The sequence below is a fragment of the Salvelinus fontinalis genome, chromosome 3, assembly GCF_029448725.1.
Source record: "Salvelinus fontinalis isolate EN_2023a chromosome 3, ASM2944872v1, whole genome shotgun sequence".
NCBI classification, from domain to species: domain Eukaryota; kingdom Metazoa; phylum Chordata; class Actinopteri; order Salmoniformes; family Salmonidae; genus Salvelinus; species Salvelinus fontinalis.
The window spans coordinates 68,236,710-68,254,284 of record NC_074667.1 but is presented as its reverse complement, the minus strand read 5'-3'; the positions used below and the strand labels follow the sequence as shown (position 1 = coordinate 68,254,284).

General features: G+C 44.4%; 1 protein-coding gene across 3 annotated transcripts in view; it reads right to left on the bottom strand.

The window, feature by feature from the left end:
- LOC129851368 (DDB1- and CUL4-associated factor 1-like) overlaps positions 1 to 17,575 on the bottom strand; it is a 32,693-nt gene that overhangs the window by 5,344 nt on the left and 9,774 nt on the right. For all 3 annotated transcript variants that reach the window (XM_055917861.1, XM_055917863.1, XM_055917862.1), the window contains exons 9-21: positions 17,319 to 17,477; positions 14,522 to 14,701; positions 13,446 to 13,655; positions 12,443 to 12,612; positions 11,967 to 12,091; positions 8,471 to 8,676; positions 8,041 to 8,284; positions 6,962 to 7,622; positions 4,353 to 4,535; positions 3,211 to 3,409; positions 841 to 923; positions 656 to 740; positions 151 to 384 (exon numbers count right to left, since the gene is read on the bottom strand). In XM_055917861.1, the coding sequence (XP_055773836.1) occupies positions 151 to 384; positions 656 to 740; positions 841 to 923; positions 3,211 to 3,409; positions 4,353 to 4,535; positions 6,962 to 7,622; positions 8,041 to 8,284; positions 8,471 to 8,676; positions 11,967 to 12,091; positions 12,443 to 12,612; positions 13,446 to 13,655; positions 14,522 to 14,701; positions 17,319 to 17,477 (2,739 nt within the window). The remainder of the gene's footprint in view (positions 1 to 150; positions 385 to 655; positions 741 to 840; positions 924 to 3,210; positions 3,410 to 4,352; positions 4,536 to 6,961; positions 7,623 to 8,040; positions 8,285 to 8,470; positions 8,677 to 11,966; positions 12,092 to 12,442; positions 12,613 to 13,445; positions 13,656 to 14,521; positions 14,702 to 17,318; positions 17,478 to 17,575) is intronic.

The following is a 17,575-nucleotide window of genomic DNA, read 5'->3' as shown; positions in this document are numbered from 1 at the left end:
AGGAAGTAATAAGGACCAAAACAGGAAGTAATAAGGACCAAAACAGGAAGTAATAAGGACCAAAACAGGAAGTAATAAGGACCAAAACAGGAAGTAATAAGGACCAAAACAGGAAGTTATAAGGACCAAAACAGGAAGTAATAAGGATACAATCTCTGTGTTGATGATGACCTCGAGGCGGTTGGGATGGAAAACGCCGCTGATGTTCATATTGAACTTGTCAAACTTGTGGATGGCCTGAGCAGAGCGCACGTCCCACATGACCCCGTCGTTCAGCACCAGGTCGTCGCTAGGGTTAAAGGTCGCACAGTTCCTCTTGTAGTTGTTGGCCAGGCCAGGGTCATTAAGGGTCAGCAACTTCTGGCCTGACTGGATGTCATAGATCTGGAGAGGACACAAAAGAAGGTGAAATTAACATCCTAAGCTTGAGAAAGCCGGTGCTGGAAAAAAACAGATGTGGATTAAAAAAAAAAAAAAAAAGAGACCAGCTCACTGCTCGTAGGAAGCACCATGCGCTGGCCTCTCATTTCTTTATTCATACAGTGATGTAGGGAAATATGAATTATACACATCCAGTGATTTTAAAGACAGTGCTGGAGTTCAAAGAATATAACAGAAAAGACACGGTGTAAACGAAGAGGTGGAGTCGACTTACATGAGCTACTTGGTCCTTGGTGCCAATCACTCGGTCTTGTGACAGTTTACTGAACTCTACGTAATGGTCGTCCAAAAATGAATGCCTGAAACGGAGACAACCACGACGGCTGCGTGTTAGTGAAAGTCTCTATAAAAAGGAAATGACTAAACAGTTCAGACTACGGGCTTCAGAGTGAGACTAACTTCATCTCGAAGACAGACTGCATACTCCAGAGAGCTGACAGAGGGACACTCCACGAGGCAGACGTCAACAGCAGAGAACCGTCCTAAAAATACAGGAGAGATGAGTGTTGGAAGAAGAAGGGAAGCCTACTGCCAGTCTACCACTGAACACACTATTGAGGCCTGCTACGGTGATTACTGCTAATGGAAAAAAAGATTTCAGAAATACATTGAATTGACTGATTTGATGAATAGAGCTCAAGGTTTGATGGCTGAGCTGTGACAGCTGTAGCTGGCATATCATTATTACTGCTGGTAGTCGTCGTAGTAGTATATTAGTGGTAGTATAGTAGTAGTAGCAGTAGTAGTATATTAGCGGTAGTATAGTAGTAGTAGCAGTAGTAGTATATTAGTGGTAGTATAGTAATAGTAGTATAGCAGCAGTAGTAGTAGTATATTAGTGGTCGTATAGTAGTAGTAGTATATTAGTGATAGTATAGTAATAGTAGTAGTAGTAGTAGTAGTATAGCAGCAGCAGTAGTAGTAGTAGTATATTAGTGGTCGTGTAGTAGTAGTAGTAGTAGTAGTAGTAGTAGTAGCAGTATATTATTGGTAGTATAGTAGTAGTAGTATATTAGTGGTAGTAGTATATTAGTGGTAGTATAGTAGTAGTAGTAGTATATTAGTGGTAGTATAGTAGTAGTAGTAGTAGTAGTAGTATATTAGTGGTAGTATAGTAGTAGTAGTAGCAGTTATTGGTTTAAGCTGGGTGAAACCCTATTGTTGGCCTATTATTATGTAACCCTATTATTATTCTCCTGCGGTAATTTGCTGAACAAATGCTACCTCCGTGTGATGGTAAGACGTATAACAAGAGATTGAAAACGCAAACTTTGGAAGGTCACGCCTCTCACTCCGTGTGACCTAGAGTCACGAAATTGGGTATAAATGTACACGTCCCTCTCCTCACAAAGAACACATTTTCCTCAAGGACCCTTAAGGTCCACCATGATGGTCGTACCCACTCCTCTCTGACTGATCTGCAAAACATTTGATACATGGTATGTGTGGACCAAGGTCTCTCAACACATGTTCTTACAGACTAGCGTGTCAACAAAAAAAAATGGCTGCTACTGACCAATAAACATTCATGTGGGCGTGGTCTGGCACATAAATCAGACATGGATATTGGCATTGTAACCAAACTTGGTACACGTTCCAAACAGTCAGGACTCAACATATGCAAACACATTCAGCTTCACCACACGGTGGCGCTATAACCTGCAAACGTTTTCATGTCTTAAACCTGTTTGACTGATGACATTTGGTTCAGTTTGTCCTCATGGGGAGGCTGTTGGACAGGATAAAATCATGCACGCACTCTCATTGGCTTATCGCGGCCATATTGCTTGAGCAAGAGGCTTGGAAAATAGGGTTGGGGGTTAAAGACTTGTATCCCTAGATACTATACACCGATCGGTCCTTCGGTTCTGGTGAAGAAGATGTTTAAAGTAGTCAACATTAAAAAATTCAAATACATCAAAAGATCCGTTTTATTTTGAGTTCTGGTATTTGGCTACCGTGGTAATGTACAGAAGTAGCTCCAAGGGGCCATTCGTCTTGATGGTGGCGAAATGGGCCCACAGTTTGAACCCCGGGCATTTCTGCTTGTTAGGTCACAAGTGATTGTATTTCCAAACTTCAAAAGCTCACACCCCTCACCTCTTTTTACGAGTCCTGAAGTTCAGTACATACGTCCCTCACCTAACAAGGAAAAAACATTTGCCTCAAGGACCCATGGATTTTCCACCATTTTGAATTTTGTTAAAAACACTTAAAAACGCTACTCCTTGGTCAAGCAGTACTTGAGTAGAAGACGTTTTAAAGTAGTCAACATTAGTGAGAAAAAAATAAATACAAATCTATTAAGTTACATAGATATTATTTTTGGGGGATATATCCGAAGTATCGTTTTGACAATATCACAATGTCATTTTTGCACTAGTTGGCTGTACCAAAACACCAGTATTTTTCCTTCATAGTTTGTTCTCCAATATATTTTTAAATATTTAGTTTTCAGCACTTTTATTTCCATGATTTCTCATGGCTCTCTCTTGTCCCTCTGCAGCAGACATCAAAAGCATATTGCATGACCTGTTTGATTTGGCTAATGTGGTAAGAAGTACACAAGATATCATCCAAGGGTGGTGTCCAATTCATTCCTGATGGTGGCGCTGTGGGGTCAAATCTTGAACCCGGGCATGGGTGCTTGAAGCTATACTTTTAGATGCAGTAGTAGTATGATGATTACTAATGAGACGTGATGATTGCAGGTGAGCCATCCTCCTCCTAACCACTCTGATCCATCCATCCATCCATCAATCTACATACCCGTGAGGGCTCCAGGTGAGTGATGGCTGAAGTATGACAGCTGTAGCTAGCCTCCTCCTGACCGCTGAACACGTTATAGAGCTTCAGGTGTCCTGTACACGTCCCCAGCATCAGGAAACGCTCGCGAGCTGAGAAGGCACAGCAGGTGAAACCACTGTCATCCTCCTCAGCCTCCCTGAACACTGAGATGGGCCGGAACCTTGTGGGGGAGGGGGAGAGAGACATCATGAAGGGGTTAGCTAAAGAGATGGAGGGGGGGAGAGAGACATCATGAAGGGGTTAGCTAAAGAGATGGAGGGGGAGAGAGAAACAGAGGAGAGGAAAGCTCACTACAGAAAGAGAAAGTAGAGGGTACCTAACAGATCTACAAGGAGACACTGGCCATGTCCAAAATCTGGCTAGCGGACTACTTTCTTAAACTGCATACTGTGTAATAATAAAACAAATACAAAGATATATAACTAGTCAGGTCAGTTAAGAACAAATTCTTATTTACAAAGATGGTCTAGGAACAGTGGGTTAACTGCATTGTTCAGGGGCAGAACGACAGATTTTTACCTTGTCAGCTCGGGGGATTCAATCTTGCAACCTTTCGGTTACTAGTCCAACGTTCTAACCACTAGGCTACTACTTTCTAGAATGTACTGTTTAGTAAAAACCAATGCAGTAAGTAACACATATCAGCATCCTCGGCTCCTCCTGCTGAGAATGAATCATTTAAAATGTGTAATTGATTCCCGGCCACTCATTTTTGGTACAGCCTGTCCTCTCCGCTGATTATCAGCTGTTGTCAAACCCGTGGGTCTGGAAAAACCATCTTCCTCAATAGTGTGCACTGAACTGTACTTTGATGAAAAGCCTAAATGAATATGACATCCTGGCATTTAAAACATACAAAAATGTTCTACATTTCACATACTATACTTTCTTAGCATACCCAAAAATGCCTACTGTTTAGTACTGGTATTTGGACAGGGCCAGAGGTTTCATCTCAATAGTTTTAAAAGTGTCTTCTTCTCCTCCTTTGAAGGACGTGAGGAAATGAAGGTAGCCACGTCAGACTATTGACATGAACCCCAAAAGAAAAAGAGGCCTGGATGTAATGCGGGCCGGGGGCCTTTCTGAGGATAGGTGAAGCCTACCTGCTGAAGATGAGATGTCTGTCCAGGCAGCCCCCGTCCACCCCTCCGTGTTTAGGATACAGCACCCTGCTGGTCAGTCTGGAGGTGAAGTTAGTGGGGGCCTGGCACCTCTGCTTGGGTTCTGGGCACTGGTGGGGTGTGAACAGGGAGAAGGGGGGGCAGGTAGTCACCGGGTTCCTACACCTGAAATAACATTTTTAAAATACAATCAGAAATAAACATTTGTTGTTAAATTGACTTGCTGAGTTAAATAAATGTAAAATAAATTGTAACAAACGTAAAATAAATGAATAAATATCACGTTATTGGTCGAGTTGAGAACACATGTTTTGCAGGTGTAGGGAAATACTTACGTTCGTAGCTCCAACAGGACAGTAATACCGAACAATACACGCAAATCCCCAAAATGTCAAATGAATTACGAAATACAGAAAATATACAAGTCCGAAATATATACACAGTACATTCGGAAAGTATTCAGACCTTGACTTTTTCTACATTTTGTTACGTTGCAGACTTATCCTAAAATAGATCAAAATAAAAAGAAATTAAAGTCCTCAATTCACACACACACACAATACCCCATAATTACAAAGTAAAACCATTGGAAATGTATTCAAAAAATATACAAAACTGAAGAAAAAAAATCATTTACATAAGTATTCAGACCCTTTACTCAATACTTTGTTGAAGCACCTTTGGCAGCGATTACAGCCAAAGTCTTGTGTATGACGCTACACGTTTGGCACACCTGTATTTGGGGAGTTTCTGCTATTCATCTCTGAAGATCCTCTCAAGCTCTGTCGTCGCATAGCTATTTTCAGGTCTCTCCAGAGATGTTCGATCAGGTTCAAGTCCGGGCTCTGGCTGGGCCCTTAAGGACATTCAGAGACTCTTACGTTGTCTTGGCTGTGCGTTTAGGGTCGTTGTCCTGTTGGAAGGTGAACCTTCACCCCAGTCTGAGGTCCTGAGCGCTCTGGAGCAGGTTTTCAATCAAGGATCTCTGTACTTTTCTCCGTTCATCTTTCCCTCGATCCTGACTAGTTTCCTTTTATTTATTTCACATTTATTTAACAAGGTAGGCCAGTTGAGAACAAGTTCTCATTTGCAACTGCGACCTGGCCAAGATAAAGCATAGCAATTCGACACATACAACACAGAGTTACACATGAAATAAACAAAACATACAGTCAATAATACAGTAGAACAAAAGAAAACAAAAAGTCTATATACAGTGAGTGCAAATGAGGTAAGGGAGTTAAGGCAATAAATAGGCCATGGTGGCAAAGTAATTACAATATTACAGTCCCCACTGCTGAAAAACATCCCCACAGCATGATGCTGCCACCACCATGCTTCACCGTAGGGAGGCTGCCACCACCATGCTTCACCGTAGGGATGGTGCCACCACCATGCTTCACCGTAGGGATGGTGCCACCACCATGCATCACCATAGGGATGGTGCCACCACCATGCTTCACCGTAGGGATGCTGCCACCACCATGCTTCACCGTAGGGATGCTGCCACCACCATGCTTCACCGTAGGGATGGTGCCACCACCATGCATCACCATAGGGATGGTGCCACCACCATGCTTCACCGTAGGGATGCTGCCACCACCATGCTTCACCGTAGGGATGCTGCCACCACCATGCTTCACCGTAGGGATGCTGCCACCACCATGCTTCACCGTAGGGATGGTGCCACCACCATGCATCACCATAGGGATGGTGCCACCACCATGCATCACCTTAGGGATGGTGCCAGATTTCCTCCAGACGTGATGCCTGGCATTCAGGCCAAAGAGTTCAATCTTGGTTTCATCAAATCAGAGAATCTTGTTTCTCATGGTCTGAGAGTCTTTAGGTGCCTTTCGGCTGTCTAAGTGGGCTGTCATGTGCCTTTTACTGAGGAGTGGCTTCCGTCTGGCCACTCTACCATAAAAACCTGATTGGTGGGATGCTGCAGAAATGGTTGTCATTCTGGAAGGTTCTCCCATATCCACAGAGGAACTCTGTCAGAGTGACCATCGGGTTCTTGGTCACCTTCCTGACCAAGGCCCTTCTCCCCCGATTGCTCATTTTGGCCGGGCGGCCAGCTCTAGGAAGAGTCTTGGTGATTCCAAACATCTTCCATTTAAGAATGATGGAGACCACTGTGTTCTTGGGGACCTTCCAAGCTGTTGAAATGTTTTGGTAGCCTTCCTCAGATCTGTCTCGGAGCTCTACGGACAATTCTTTCGACCTCATGGTTTGTTTTTTTGCTCTGACATGCACTGTCAACTGTGGGACCTTATATAGACAGGTGTGTGCCTCTCCAAATCATGTCCAATCAATTTAATTTACCACAGGTGGACTCCAATCCAGTTGTAGAAACATCTCAAGGACGATCAATGGAAACAGGATGCACCTGAGTCAATTTTGAGTCTCATAGCAAAGGGTCTGAATACTTATGTAAATAAGGTATTTGTTTTTTAAATTTGCAAAAGTATCTAATTTAGAATAAGGCTGTTAAGTAACAAAATGTGGAAAAAGTCAAGGGGTCTGAATACTTTCCGAAGTCTGACGGTGTCAACATAAATGTTAAATAAAATAAAAAGTCTTCAAACCTGGCATGCTGCTCCCTGAGGTACTCTGTGATGATGCTGTCCAGGGCAGGCGGGGAAGGCAGATGTCGATCCAGCTGTTTCTTCATGGCAGGACTCTGGCTGAACGCTCCGTGGTCCGACTTCTGTCTCAGCACACTGGAGGGCTGTTTCCCACTGCTGCCACCAAGTCCAGTCCCAGGGCTACAGAGGACAGAGGAGCGCTCCCGCGTGAACAGGATACGCCCGATTTGGGGCGATCCATGGGGAGGTGGGCCGTTAGGGCTGCAAGGAGGCAGGGAGGGGCGTGGCGTCTGGACCAAGGAAGACGAAGATGATTGGGTCATCGCAGTGAGGCGAGCAGCCAATACCACTCCTCCGTTGACTATGCCCCTTGGGGTTCTGGGTAATACAGCGGACGAAGAGACAGGGGAAGGAGCTACAGAGACTGCCGGGTAGAGCGAGGGGGAGGAGGAGAGGGGGATGGAGAGGGAGAGCGGGCCGCAGGGGAGATTAGCCTCCTTGGTGAGGGCTGAGGCAGTATCCTGGAGTCCTTTAGCCACCAGGTGGTTCCTGATGAGTAGCAACAACTCCTTCTCAGGAAAGGAGATACGGGATTGGGCCACAACGTTGGCCCTCTGGAGCCGGGCCAAAGACACATCTGTCCCGATCAACAAGGGTTTACCTGAGGAAAACAGACGCATTATGAAAAGAAAGATGCCCTCTTTTGTCTTAGTTGTTTATACTAGCGTTCATTTTATCAGAGGCGGGACGACATCAGTATCGCAATATTTTTTTCCCACGGCAAAAATAAAAACACACAGACCAAACTATTTGGTCCTTTAAAAAGCTGCTGTATGTAAAACATTGTGTAGCTTGTAAAATAAATACATGTGAGACTCTAAAACATAATGTTTGTTTTCAACAACAAGGCTGTTTTCCTAAAGAAGTTAAACGAGCTTCGTGGCATCGTCCCGACCCTACATTTTTTTTAAATCTCAGATTTTTGATTTATGTTTTCCGTATCGTATTGCTACCTTTGTATTAAACTGGCTAAGCACATAAAATGGTTTGTTTTGTTTTTGAAGGTGGTTTCGACTTACCCGACACCCTCTCTATGAGCTCGGCAGAGTAACGGCAGAAGCGGACGTGTTGGGAGCGTTTGTCCTGCAGCACGGGTTCCTTCATCAGCTGTTGGATGTGTGAGGAGGAGAACAGAGGCAGCTTGGAGATGATCTGTCTAACAGCCCTGGAGCGAGACAGACCAACCAGAGCCTTACAAGCCAGCGCTCGAATCTGGTCTGCGTCCGTGATGGGCATCTTGACCGTCAGTAAACCAAGGAGGACCTGGAAGAAGAGTTTAGTTACAGAATTTAAAAAGAGTTTTAAAATGTTTGACGATCAACGAGAAGCCTGTCTTTACTGTAGTGAGTAACAGAGGAATAAGAGGAAGATGTATTTTACCCCCCCCCTTCCCCGAGACACACATACATCTACACAGAGGATACGAGCCACAACCCCTAGGTCACCTACCTTGATGCCGTTGTTGGCCTGGACAACGTTCCACATCTTGGTGAGCACACTCTCCTGTGGGGGGTGATGCAGAAAGCTGCCCATGGAAGTGAGGGTCTGGTCGGGGGCACACACACAGTTGGTGACCACCTGGAGCGCTGACTTCTGGATCTCTGCATCGTTGACAAACACCTCTCCCTCTGCCACCCCCAGGATAATACTCATTCCTGCAGGAGGAACACAGTGAAAAGGTAACTAGAGCGAATATAGAGCGACTGCCCTAGTATTATATATATAGAGAATAGAACGACTGCCCTAGTAATATAGATGGAGAATATAGAGCGACTGCCCTAGTAATATAGATATAAAGAATATAGAGCGACTGCCCTAGTAATATAGAGCGACTGCCCTAGTAATATAGATATAAAGAATATAGAGTGACTGCCCTAGTAATGTACACTGCTCAAAAAAATAAAGGGAACACTTAAACAACACAATGTAACTCCAAGTCAATCACACTTCTGTGAAATCAAACTGTCCACTTAGGAAGCAACACTGATTGACAATAAATTTCACATGCCATTGTGCAAATGCAATAGACAAAAGGTGGAAATTATAGGCAATTAGCAAGACACCCCCCAAAACAGGAGTGATTCTGCAGGTGGTGACCACAGACCACTTCTCAGTTCCTATGCTTCCTGGCTGATGTTTTGGTCACTTTTGAATGCTGGCGGTGCTCTCACTCTAGTGGTAGCATGAGACGGAGTCTACAACCGACACAAGTGGCTCAGGTAGTGCAGTTCATCCAGGATGGCACATCAATGCGAACTGCGGCAAAAAGGTTTGCTGTGTCTGACAGCGTAGTGTCCAGAGCATGGAGGCGCTACCAGGAGACAGGCCAGTACATCAGGAGACGTGGAGGAGGCCGTAGGAGGGCAACAACCCAGCAGCAGGACCGCTACCTCCGCCTTTGTGCAAGGAGATGCACTGCCAGAGCCCTGCAAAATGACCTCCAGCAGGCCTCATTACAGCTGCAGTGCTGGTTGTAGTCATTCATTACAGCTGCAGTGCTGGTTGTAGTCATTCATTACTGCTGCAGTGCTGGTTGTAGTCATTCATTACAGCTGCAGTGCTGGTTGTAGTCATTCATTACAGCTGCAGTGCTGGTTGTAGTCATTCATTACAGCTGCAGTGCTGGTTGTAGTCATTCATTACAGCTGCAGTGCTGGTTGTAGTCATTCATTACAGCTGCAGTGCTGGTTGTAGTCATTCATTACAGCTGCAGTGCTGGTTGTAGTCATTCATTACTGCTGCAGTGCTGGTTGTAGTCATTCATTACAGCTGCAGTGCTGGTTGTAGTCATTCATTACAGCTGCAGTGCTGGTTGTAGTCATTCATTACTGCTGCAGTGCTGGTTGTAGTCATTCATTACAGCTGCAGTGCTGGTTGTAGTCATTCATTACTGCTGCAGTGCTGGTTGTAGTCATTCATTACAGCTGCAGTGCTGGTTGTAGTCATTCATTACAGCTGCAGTGCTGGTTGTAGTCATTCATTACAGCTGCAGTGCTGGTTGTAGTCATTCATTACAGCTGCAGTGCTGGTTGTAGTCATTCATTACAGCTGCAGTGTTGGTTGTAGTCATTCATTACAGCTGCAGTGCTGGTTGTAGTCATTCATTACAGCTGCAGTGCTGGTTGTAGTCATTCATTACTGCTGCAGTGCTGGTTGTAGTCATTCATTACAGCTGCAGTGCTGGTTGTAGTCATTCATTACAGCTGCAGTGCTGGTTGTAGTCATTCATTACAGCTGCAGTGCTGGTTGTAGTCATTCATTACAGCTGCAGTGTTGGTTGTAGTCATTCATTACTGCTGCAGTGCTGGTTGTAGTCATTCATTACAGCTGCAGTGCCGGTTGTCCTCATTCATTACAGCTGCAGTGCTGGTTGTAGCGTGAGTGGAAGTAGGGAGAACGTGTATTTCTTGGCTTATACAAAATTTTAAAAAGCATTGACATTGCTGAATAACAACTTCAACACAAACTTACTCATAAAAACAGCAGCTGTATTCGTTGAGTCATAGACTGTAAAAAAAAGCCTTGAGTTCACAGCTAAGTTGATACTGCGAGATTTCAAAATGTGAAATGGTTAAAAAAATGGGACCACTTTGCCTTCCTGGCACTAGGCCTGCTTAATCAAGTGCACAGCAAGAAACGAATAAAACAAATAGGAATACAAGGCTTTATCGTTGGGTTTTTACAGAAATGTTTGGTGATCGACTAGGAATGCCTTGGAGATCGAACAGTTGGTGATCATTGCTCTATAGACTGACAAAGTAGTATAGATGCAGAGAATCTAGAGAGACTGACCAAGTAGTATAGATGTAGAGAATCTAGAGAGACTGGCCAAGTAGTATAGATGTAGAGAATCTAGAGAGACTGACCAAGTAGTATAGATGTAGAGAATCTAGAGAGACTGACCAAGTAGTATAGATGTAGAGAATCTAGAGAGACTGACCAAGTAGTATAGATGTAGAGAATCTAGAGAGACTGACCAAGTAGTACAGATGTAGAGAATCTAGAGAGACTGACCAAGTAGTATAGATGTAGAGAATCTAGAGAGACTGACCAAGTAGTATAGATGTAGAGAATCTAGAGAGACTGACCAAGTAGTATAGATGTAGAGAATCTAGAGAGACTGACCAAGTAGTATAGATGTAGATTATCTAGAGAGACTGACCAAGTAGTACATATGTAGAGAATCTAGAGAGACTGACCTAGTAGTATAGATGTAGAGAATCTAGAGAGACTGACCAAGTAGTATAGATGTAGAGAATCTAGAGAGACTGACCAAGTAGTATAGATGTAGAGAATCTAGAGAGACTGACCAAGTAGTATAGATGTAGATTATCTAGAGAGACTGACCAAGTAGTACATATGTAGAGAATCTAGAGAGACTGACCTAGTAGTATAGATGTAGAGAATCTAGAGAGACTGACCAAGTAGTATAGATGTAGAGACTGACCAAGTAGTATAGATGTAGAGAATCTAGAGAGACTGACCTAGTAGTATAGATGTAGAGAATCTAGAGAGACTGACCAAGTAGTATAGATGTAGATAATCTAGAGAGACTGACCAAGTAGTATAGATGTAGAGAGACTGACCAAGTAGTATAGATGTAGAGAGACTGACCAAGTAGTATAGATGTAGAGAATCTAGAGACTGACCAAGTAGTATAGATGTAGAGAATCTAGAGAGACTGACCAAGTAGTATAGATGTAGAGAATCTAGAGAGACTGACCAAGTAGTATAGCTATTGATAATCTAGAGAGACTGACCTAGTAGTATAGCTATTGATAATCTAGAGAGACTGACCTAGTAGTATAGCTATTGATAATCTAGAGAGACTGACCTAGTAGTATAGCTATTGATAATCTAGAGAGACTGACCTAGTAGTATAGCTATAGAGAATCTAGAGAGACTGACCAAGCAGTATAGATATAGAGAATCTAGAGAGACATACCGACAGTGCAGACGGTGGATCCTCCTTCATCCAGCACGTCTACAGTCTCAGCTAGCAGCAGCTGCACCTTTGGTACTACAGTCAGCATGGCCAGGATGTCCAGGGCAAAACGCACCGTATCAGACCTGGTAGATAGAACAGAGGATTATCTCTATGGGGGTAGAGCAGTCTTACTGACAAGAGAAGGAGGGGACTGAGCTGGACTTTATCTTAGCTCACTATAGATATAACAGGAACTGCCTTCTAGACCTTGGAGAAAGAAAAAATGACTTTTTCTTTTTTTTATCATAATGTGTTATCAAAGTCTTAGCCTGGTCACAGATCTGTAAAGGCATTATCCAACTTGTACATTTTGTCATGACAACAAACGACAGCGAGAAACTGTCTGAAGAACAAAGAGATATGTGATGTCTTCATCAGAAGAATGAGCAGATTTTAAAAATCAGGTCAATTAGAGAGACTACTGGTTAACGTACCTGCCGTAGTAACTCCTCCAGTCACAGGCTATAGAGATGAGTTGTAACACGAGGGGAATACAGGAGAGCTTGTAAAACACCTCGACAGGTTCCCAGTATAGCTGAGTGTGTCCAGACTCTATCAGGAAGTCCATCATGTCCACCACCTGCTCATGACTGTATGAACACGACTGGGGGGGGGCACAGACACACAACAAGTCTTCAATAAGTCAAATCAAACAATTTTTATTTTCCCACTGTATTATTGACTGTATGTTTGTTTTACTCCATGTGTAACTCTGTGTTGTTGTATGTGTCGAACTGCTTTGCTTTATCTTGGCCAGGTCGCAGTTGTAAATGAGAACTTGTTCTCAACTAGCTTACCTTGTTAAATAAAGGTCAAATAAAATTTAAACATAAAACACAAATCGAGCACTCAGGCTTCGTTATCCATAATCAATCATTCAACTAATCAATAGATACATCTTGATCATATCTAAATGAGTGTCAGTGTGTTCTCCTCAGGACATCACTAAATAGGATGAGTGTTAAGTGTGTTCTCCTCAGGACATCACTAAATAGGATGAGTGTTAGTGTTCTCCTCAGGACATCACTAAATAGGATGAGTGTCAGTGTTCACCTCAGGACATCACTAAATAGGATGAGTGTTAGTGTTCACCTCAGGACATCACTAAATAGGATGAGTGTTAGTGTTCACCTCAGGACATCACTAAATAGGATGAGTGTTAGTGTTCACCTCAGGACATCACTAAATAGGATGAGTGTTAGTGTTCACCTCAGGACATCACTAAATAGGATGAGTGTTAGTGTTCACCTCAGGACATCACTAAATAGGATGAGTGTTAGTGTTCACCTCAGGACATCACTAAATAGGATGAGTGTTAGTGTTCACCTCAGGACATCACTAAATAGGATGAGTGTCAAGTGTTCTCCTCAGGACATCACTAAATAGGATGAGTGTTAAGTGTGTTCACCTCAGGACATGACTAAATAGGGAATCTACCTTGTAGTAAGGTTGAGAGTGAACTTGAGCGCCCCCTTCAGTTCTCTGGAGGGACTGTTTGACTTGCTCCACCTTGACAGCCAGATGGGCCTCGAAGTACCTTCTCAGGCACATACAGGTGTGTTTGGCTGTCTGACGGCTGGAGAACACCTGGTCGTCACTCAACATGGCGCCCTGGTCCTCTGTGTTCAGGATCTCTAATGTACTGATCTAGAGAGAGAGATAGACAGACAGACAGATATAAATAGAGACAGACAGACAGACACAGACAGACAGAGAGAGAGACAGAGAGAGAGAGAGGACACACAGCACTGGGTCAGAGGGGACTAATAAAAAACACAGTCCCTCAGTCCTCAAGGGAGAACGTTTCTTCACAAATTAAACTAGAGACCGCACCTTCAGGGCTGTGATGCGACAAAAAGAAAGCAACTTCCAACGTCCTCTGGCATCACAATTGTCTTCTGGAATCAGTAGCCGAGGGACAACATAGCTAGGCAGCGGAAAAACTGCAAGGGGGACTACAGGAGCTCTACTCACCAGGTTAACTAGTCTCCTGATGACTGCATTATGGCTCTGAATGAGAGAATCTCTCCCCCTACTCACCAGGTTAACTAGTCTCCTGATGACTGCAGTATGGCTCTGAATGAGAGAATTACTCCCCCTACTCACCAGGTTAACTAGTCTCCTGATGACTGCAGTATGGCTCTGAATGAGAGAATCTCTCCCCCTACTCACCAGGTTAACTAGTCTCCTGATGACTGCAGTATGGCTCTGAATGAGAGAATCTCTCCCCCTACTCACCAGGTTAACTAGTCTCCTGATGACTGCATTATGGCTCTGAATGAGAGAATCTCTCCCCCTACTCACCAGGTTAACTAGTCTCATGATGACTGCATTATGGCTCTGAATGAGAGAATCTCTCCCCCTACTCACCAGGTTAACTAGTCTCCTGATGACTGCATTATGGCTCTGAATGAGAGAATCTCTCCCCTGTCTCTCTCCCTACTCACCAGGTTAACTAGTCTCCTGATGACTGCATTATGGCTCTGAATGAGAGAATCTCTCCCCCTACTCACCAGGTTAACTAGTCTCCTGAGGCCGTCCTGGTGGTCAAACAGCTGCAGTATGGCTCTGAATGAGAAGGAGATGGAGAAGAATATGGTGGTGTGGCAGCAGCCCGACGCGTGGGAACACTCCAGAAGCCACAGGGCATAGTCCACCATGTCTGACAGCACACTGTCCGGCAGCATACACACCTGTATGAGGGACAGACAGTCAGGTAACAGACACACCTGTAGGAGGGACAGACAAGTCAGGTAACAGACACACCTGTAGGAGGGACAGACAAGTCAGGTAACAGACACACCTGTAGGAGGGAGAGACAGTCAGGTAACAGACACACCTGTAGGAGGGACAGACAAGTCAGGTAACAGACACACCTGTAGGAGGGAGAGACAGTCAGGTAACAGACACACCTGTAGGAGGGAGAGACAGTCAGGTAACAGACACACCTGTAGGAGGGACAGACAGTCAGGTAACAGACACACCTGTAGGAGGGAGAGACAGTCAGGTAACAGACACACCTGTAGGAGGGACAGACAGTCAGGTAACAGACACACCTGTAGGAGGGACAGACAGTCAGGTAACAGACACACCTGTAGGAGGGACAGACAGTCAGGTAACAGACACACCTGTAGGAGGGACAGACAGTCAGGTAACAGACACACCTGTAGGAGGGACAGACAGTCAGGTAACAGACACACCTGTAGGAGGGACAGACAGTCAGGTAACAGACACACCTGTAGGAGGGAGAGACAGTCAGGTAACAGACACACCTACACAGTTATATGTCACGTGACAGCAAACACAATGACATCCAATGAGGTTTCATTTTGGTAGTTGAATGTGGATTTGCTACTGTGTGGGGTTAGTGTGTGTGTGTAAACAATGCCTGGCAAAAGTATTCATCCCCCTTGATGTTCTTCCTATTTAGTTGCATTACAACCTGTCATTTAAATTGAGTTTTATTTGGATTTTATCTAATGGACCGACACAAAATAGTCCAAATTGGTGGAGTGAAAAAAAGAATAATAACATGTTTAAAAAATAAAATTAAAAAATGTAATGGAAAAGTGCTGAGTGTATATGTATTCACCCCCGTTGCTATGCAGCCCCTACATAAGATCTGGTGCAACTAATTACCTTCAAAAGTCACATAATTAGTTAAATAAAGTCCACCTGTGTGCAATCTAAGTGTCACATGATCTGTCACATGATCTCAGTATATATACACCTGTTCTGAAAGGCCCCAGAGTCTCCAACACCACTAAGCAAGGGGCACCACCAAGCAAGGGTCACCATGAAGACCAAGGAGCTCTCCAAACAGGTCAGGGACAAAGTTGTGGAGAAGTACAGATCGGGGTTGGGTTATAAAAAAATATCTGAAACTTTAAACATCCCACAGAGCACCATTAAATCCATTATTAAAAAATGGAAAGAATATGGCACCACAACAAACCTGCCAAGAGAGGGCCGCCCACCAAAACTCACGGACCAGGAAAGGAGGGCATTAATCAGAGAGGCAACAGAGAGACCAAAGATAACCCTGAAGGAGCTGCAAAGCGCCACAGCGGAGATTGGAGTAACTGTCCATAGGACCACTTTAAGCCATACACTCCACAGAGCTAAATGTAGCTTTTTGGCCATCAAGGAAAACACTGTCTGGCGCAAACCCAACACCTCCCATCACCCCGAGAACACCATCCCCACAGTGAAGCATGGTGGTGGCAGCATCATGTTGTGGGGGATGTTTTTCCATCGGCAGGGACTGGGAAACTGATCAGAATTGAAGGAATGATGGATGGCGCTAAATACTGGGAAATTCTTGAGGGAAACCTGTTTCAGTCTTCCAGAGATGTGAGACTGGGACGGAGGTTCACCTTCCAGCAGGACAATGACCCTAAGCATACTGCTAAAGCAATACTCGAGTGGCTTAAGGCGAAACATTTAAATGTAATGGAATGGCCTAGTCAAAGCCCAGACCTCAATCCAATTGAGAATCTATGGTATGGCTTAAAGATTGCTGTACACCAGAGGGACCCATCTAACTTTTTTATTTATTTATTTTATTTTACCAGGTAAGTTGACTGAGAACACGTTCTCATTTGCAGCAACGACCTGGGGAATAGTTACAGGGGAGAGGAGGGGGATGAATGAGCCAATTGTAAACTGGGGGTTATTAGGTGACCATGATGGTAAGAGGGCCGGATTGGGAATTTAGCCAGGACACCGGGGTTAACACCCCTACTCTTACGATAAGTGCCGTGGGATCTTTAATGACCTCAGAGAGTCAGGACACCCGTTTAACGTCCCATCCGAAAGACGGCACCCTACACAGGGCAGTGTCCCCAATCACTGCCCTGGGGCATTGGGATATTTTTTAGACCAGAGGAAAGAGTGCCTCCTACTGGCCCTCCAACACCACTTCCAGCAGCATCTGGTCTCCCATCCAGGGACTGACCAGGACCAACCCTGCTTAGCTTCAGAAGTAAGCCAGTAGTGGTATGTAGGGTGGTATGCTGCTGGAAGGAGCTGGAGCAGTTTTGCCTTGAAGAATGGATAAAAATCCCAGTGGCTAAATGTGCCAAGCTTATAGAGACATACCCCAAGAGACTTGCAGCTGTAATTGCTCCAAAAGGTGGCTCTATTATAATTATAATCATTTTGCATCTTCAAAGTGTTGGGCATGTTGTGTAAATCAAATTATACAAATCTCCCCAAAAATCAATTTTAATTCCAGTTTGTAAGGCAACAAAATAGGAAAAATGCCAAGAGGGGTGAATACTTTGGCAAGCCACTGTATATGACTCCTACCCTCTCCATGGCGTCCTGGTTGTAAGCTAGGTAGTAGAGACACAGTGACACCCCAGTAGCAGCCATGGAGGGTCTAGGGATATCCAGCAGCTTCTGCACTCCTCCATGAGCTATGAAGTCAGCAGCAAACTTCTTGTGCAGGAGCAGGGAGGCAAGGTACTGGAGAGAGAGAGAGCAGAGAAGAGAGAGAGCGAGCGAGAACAGAGAGAGCAGAGAGAGCAGAGAGAGAGAGCAGAGAGAGCAGAGAGAGACAGAGA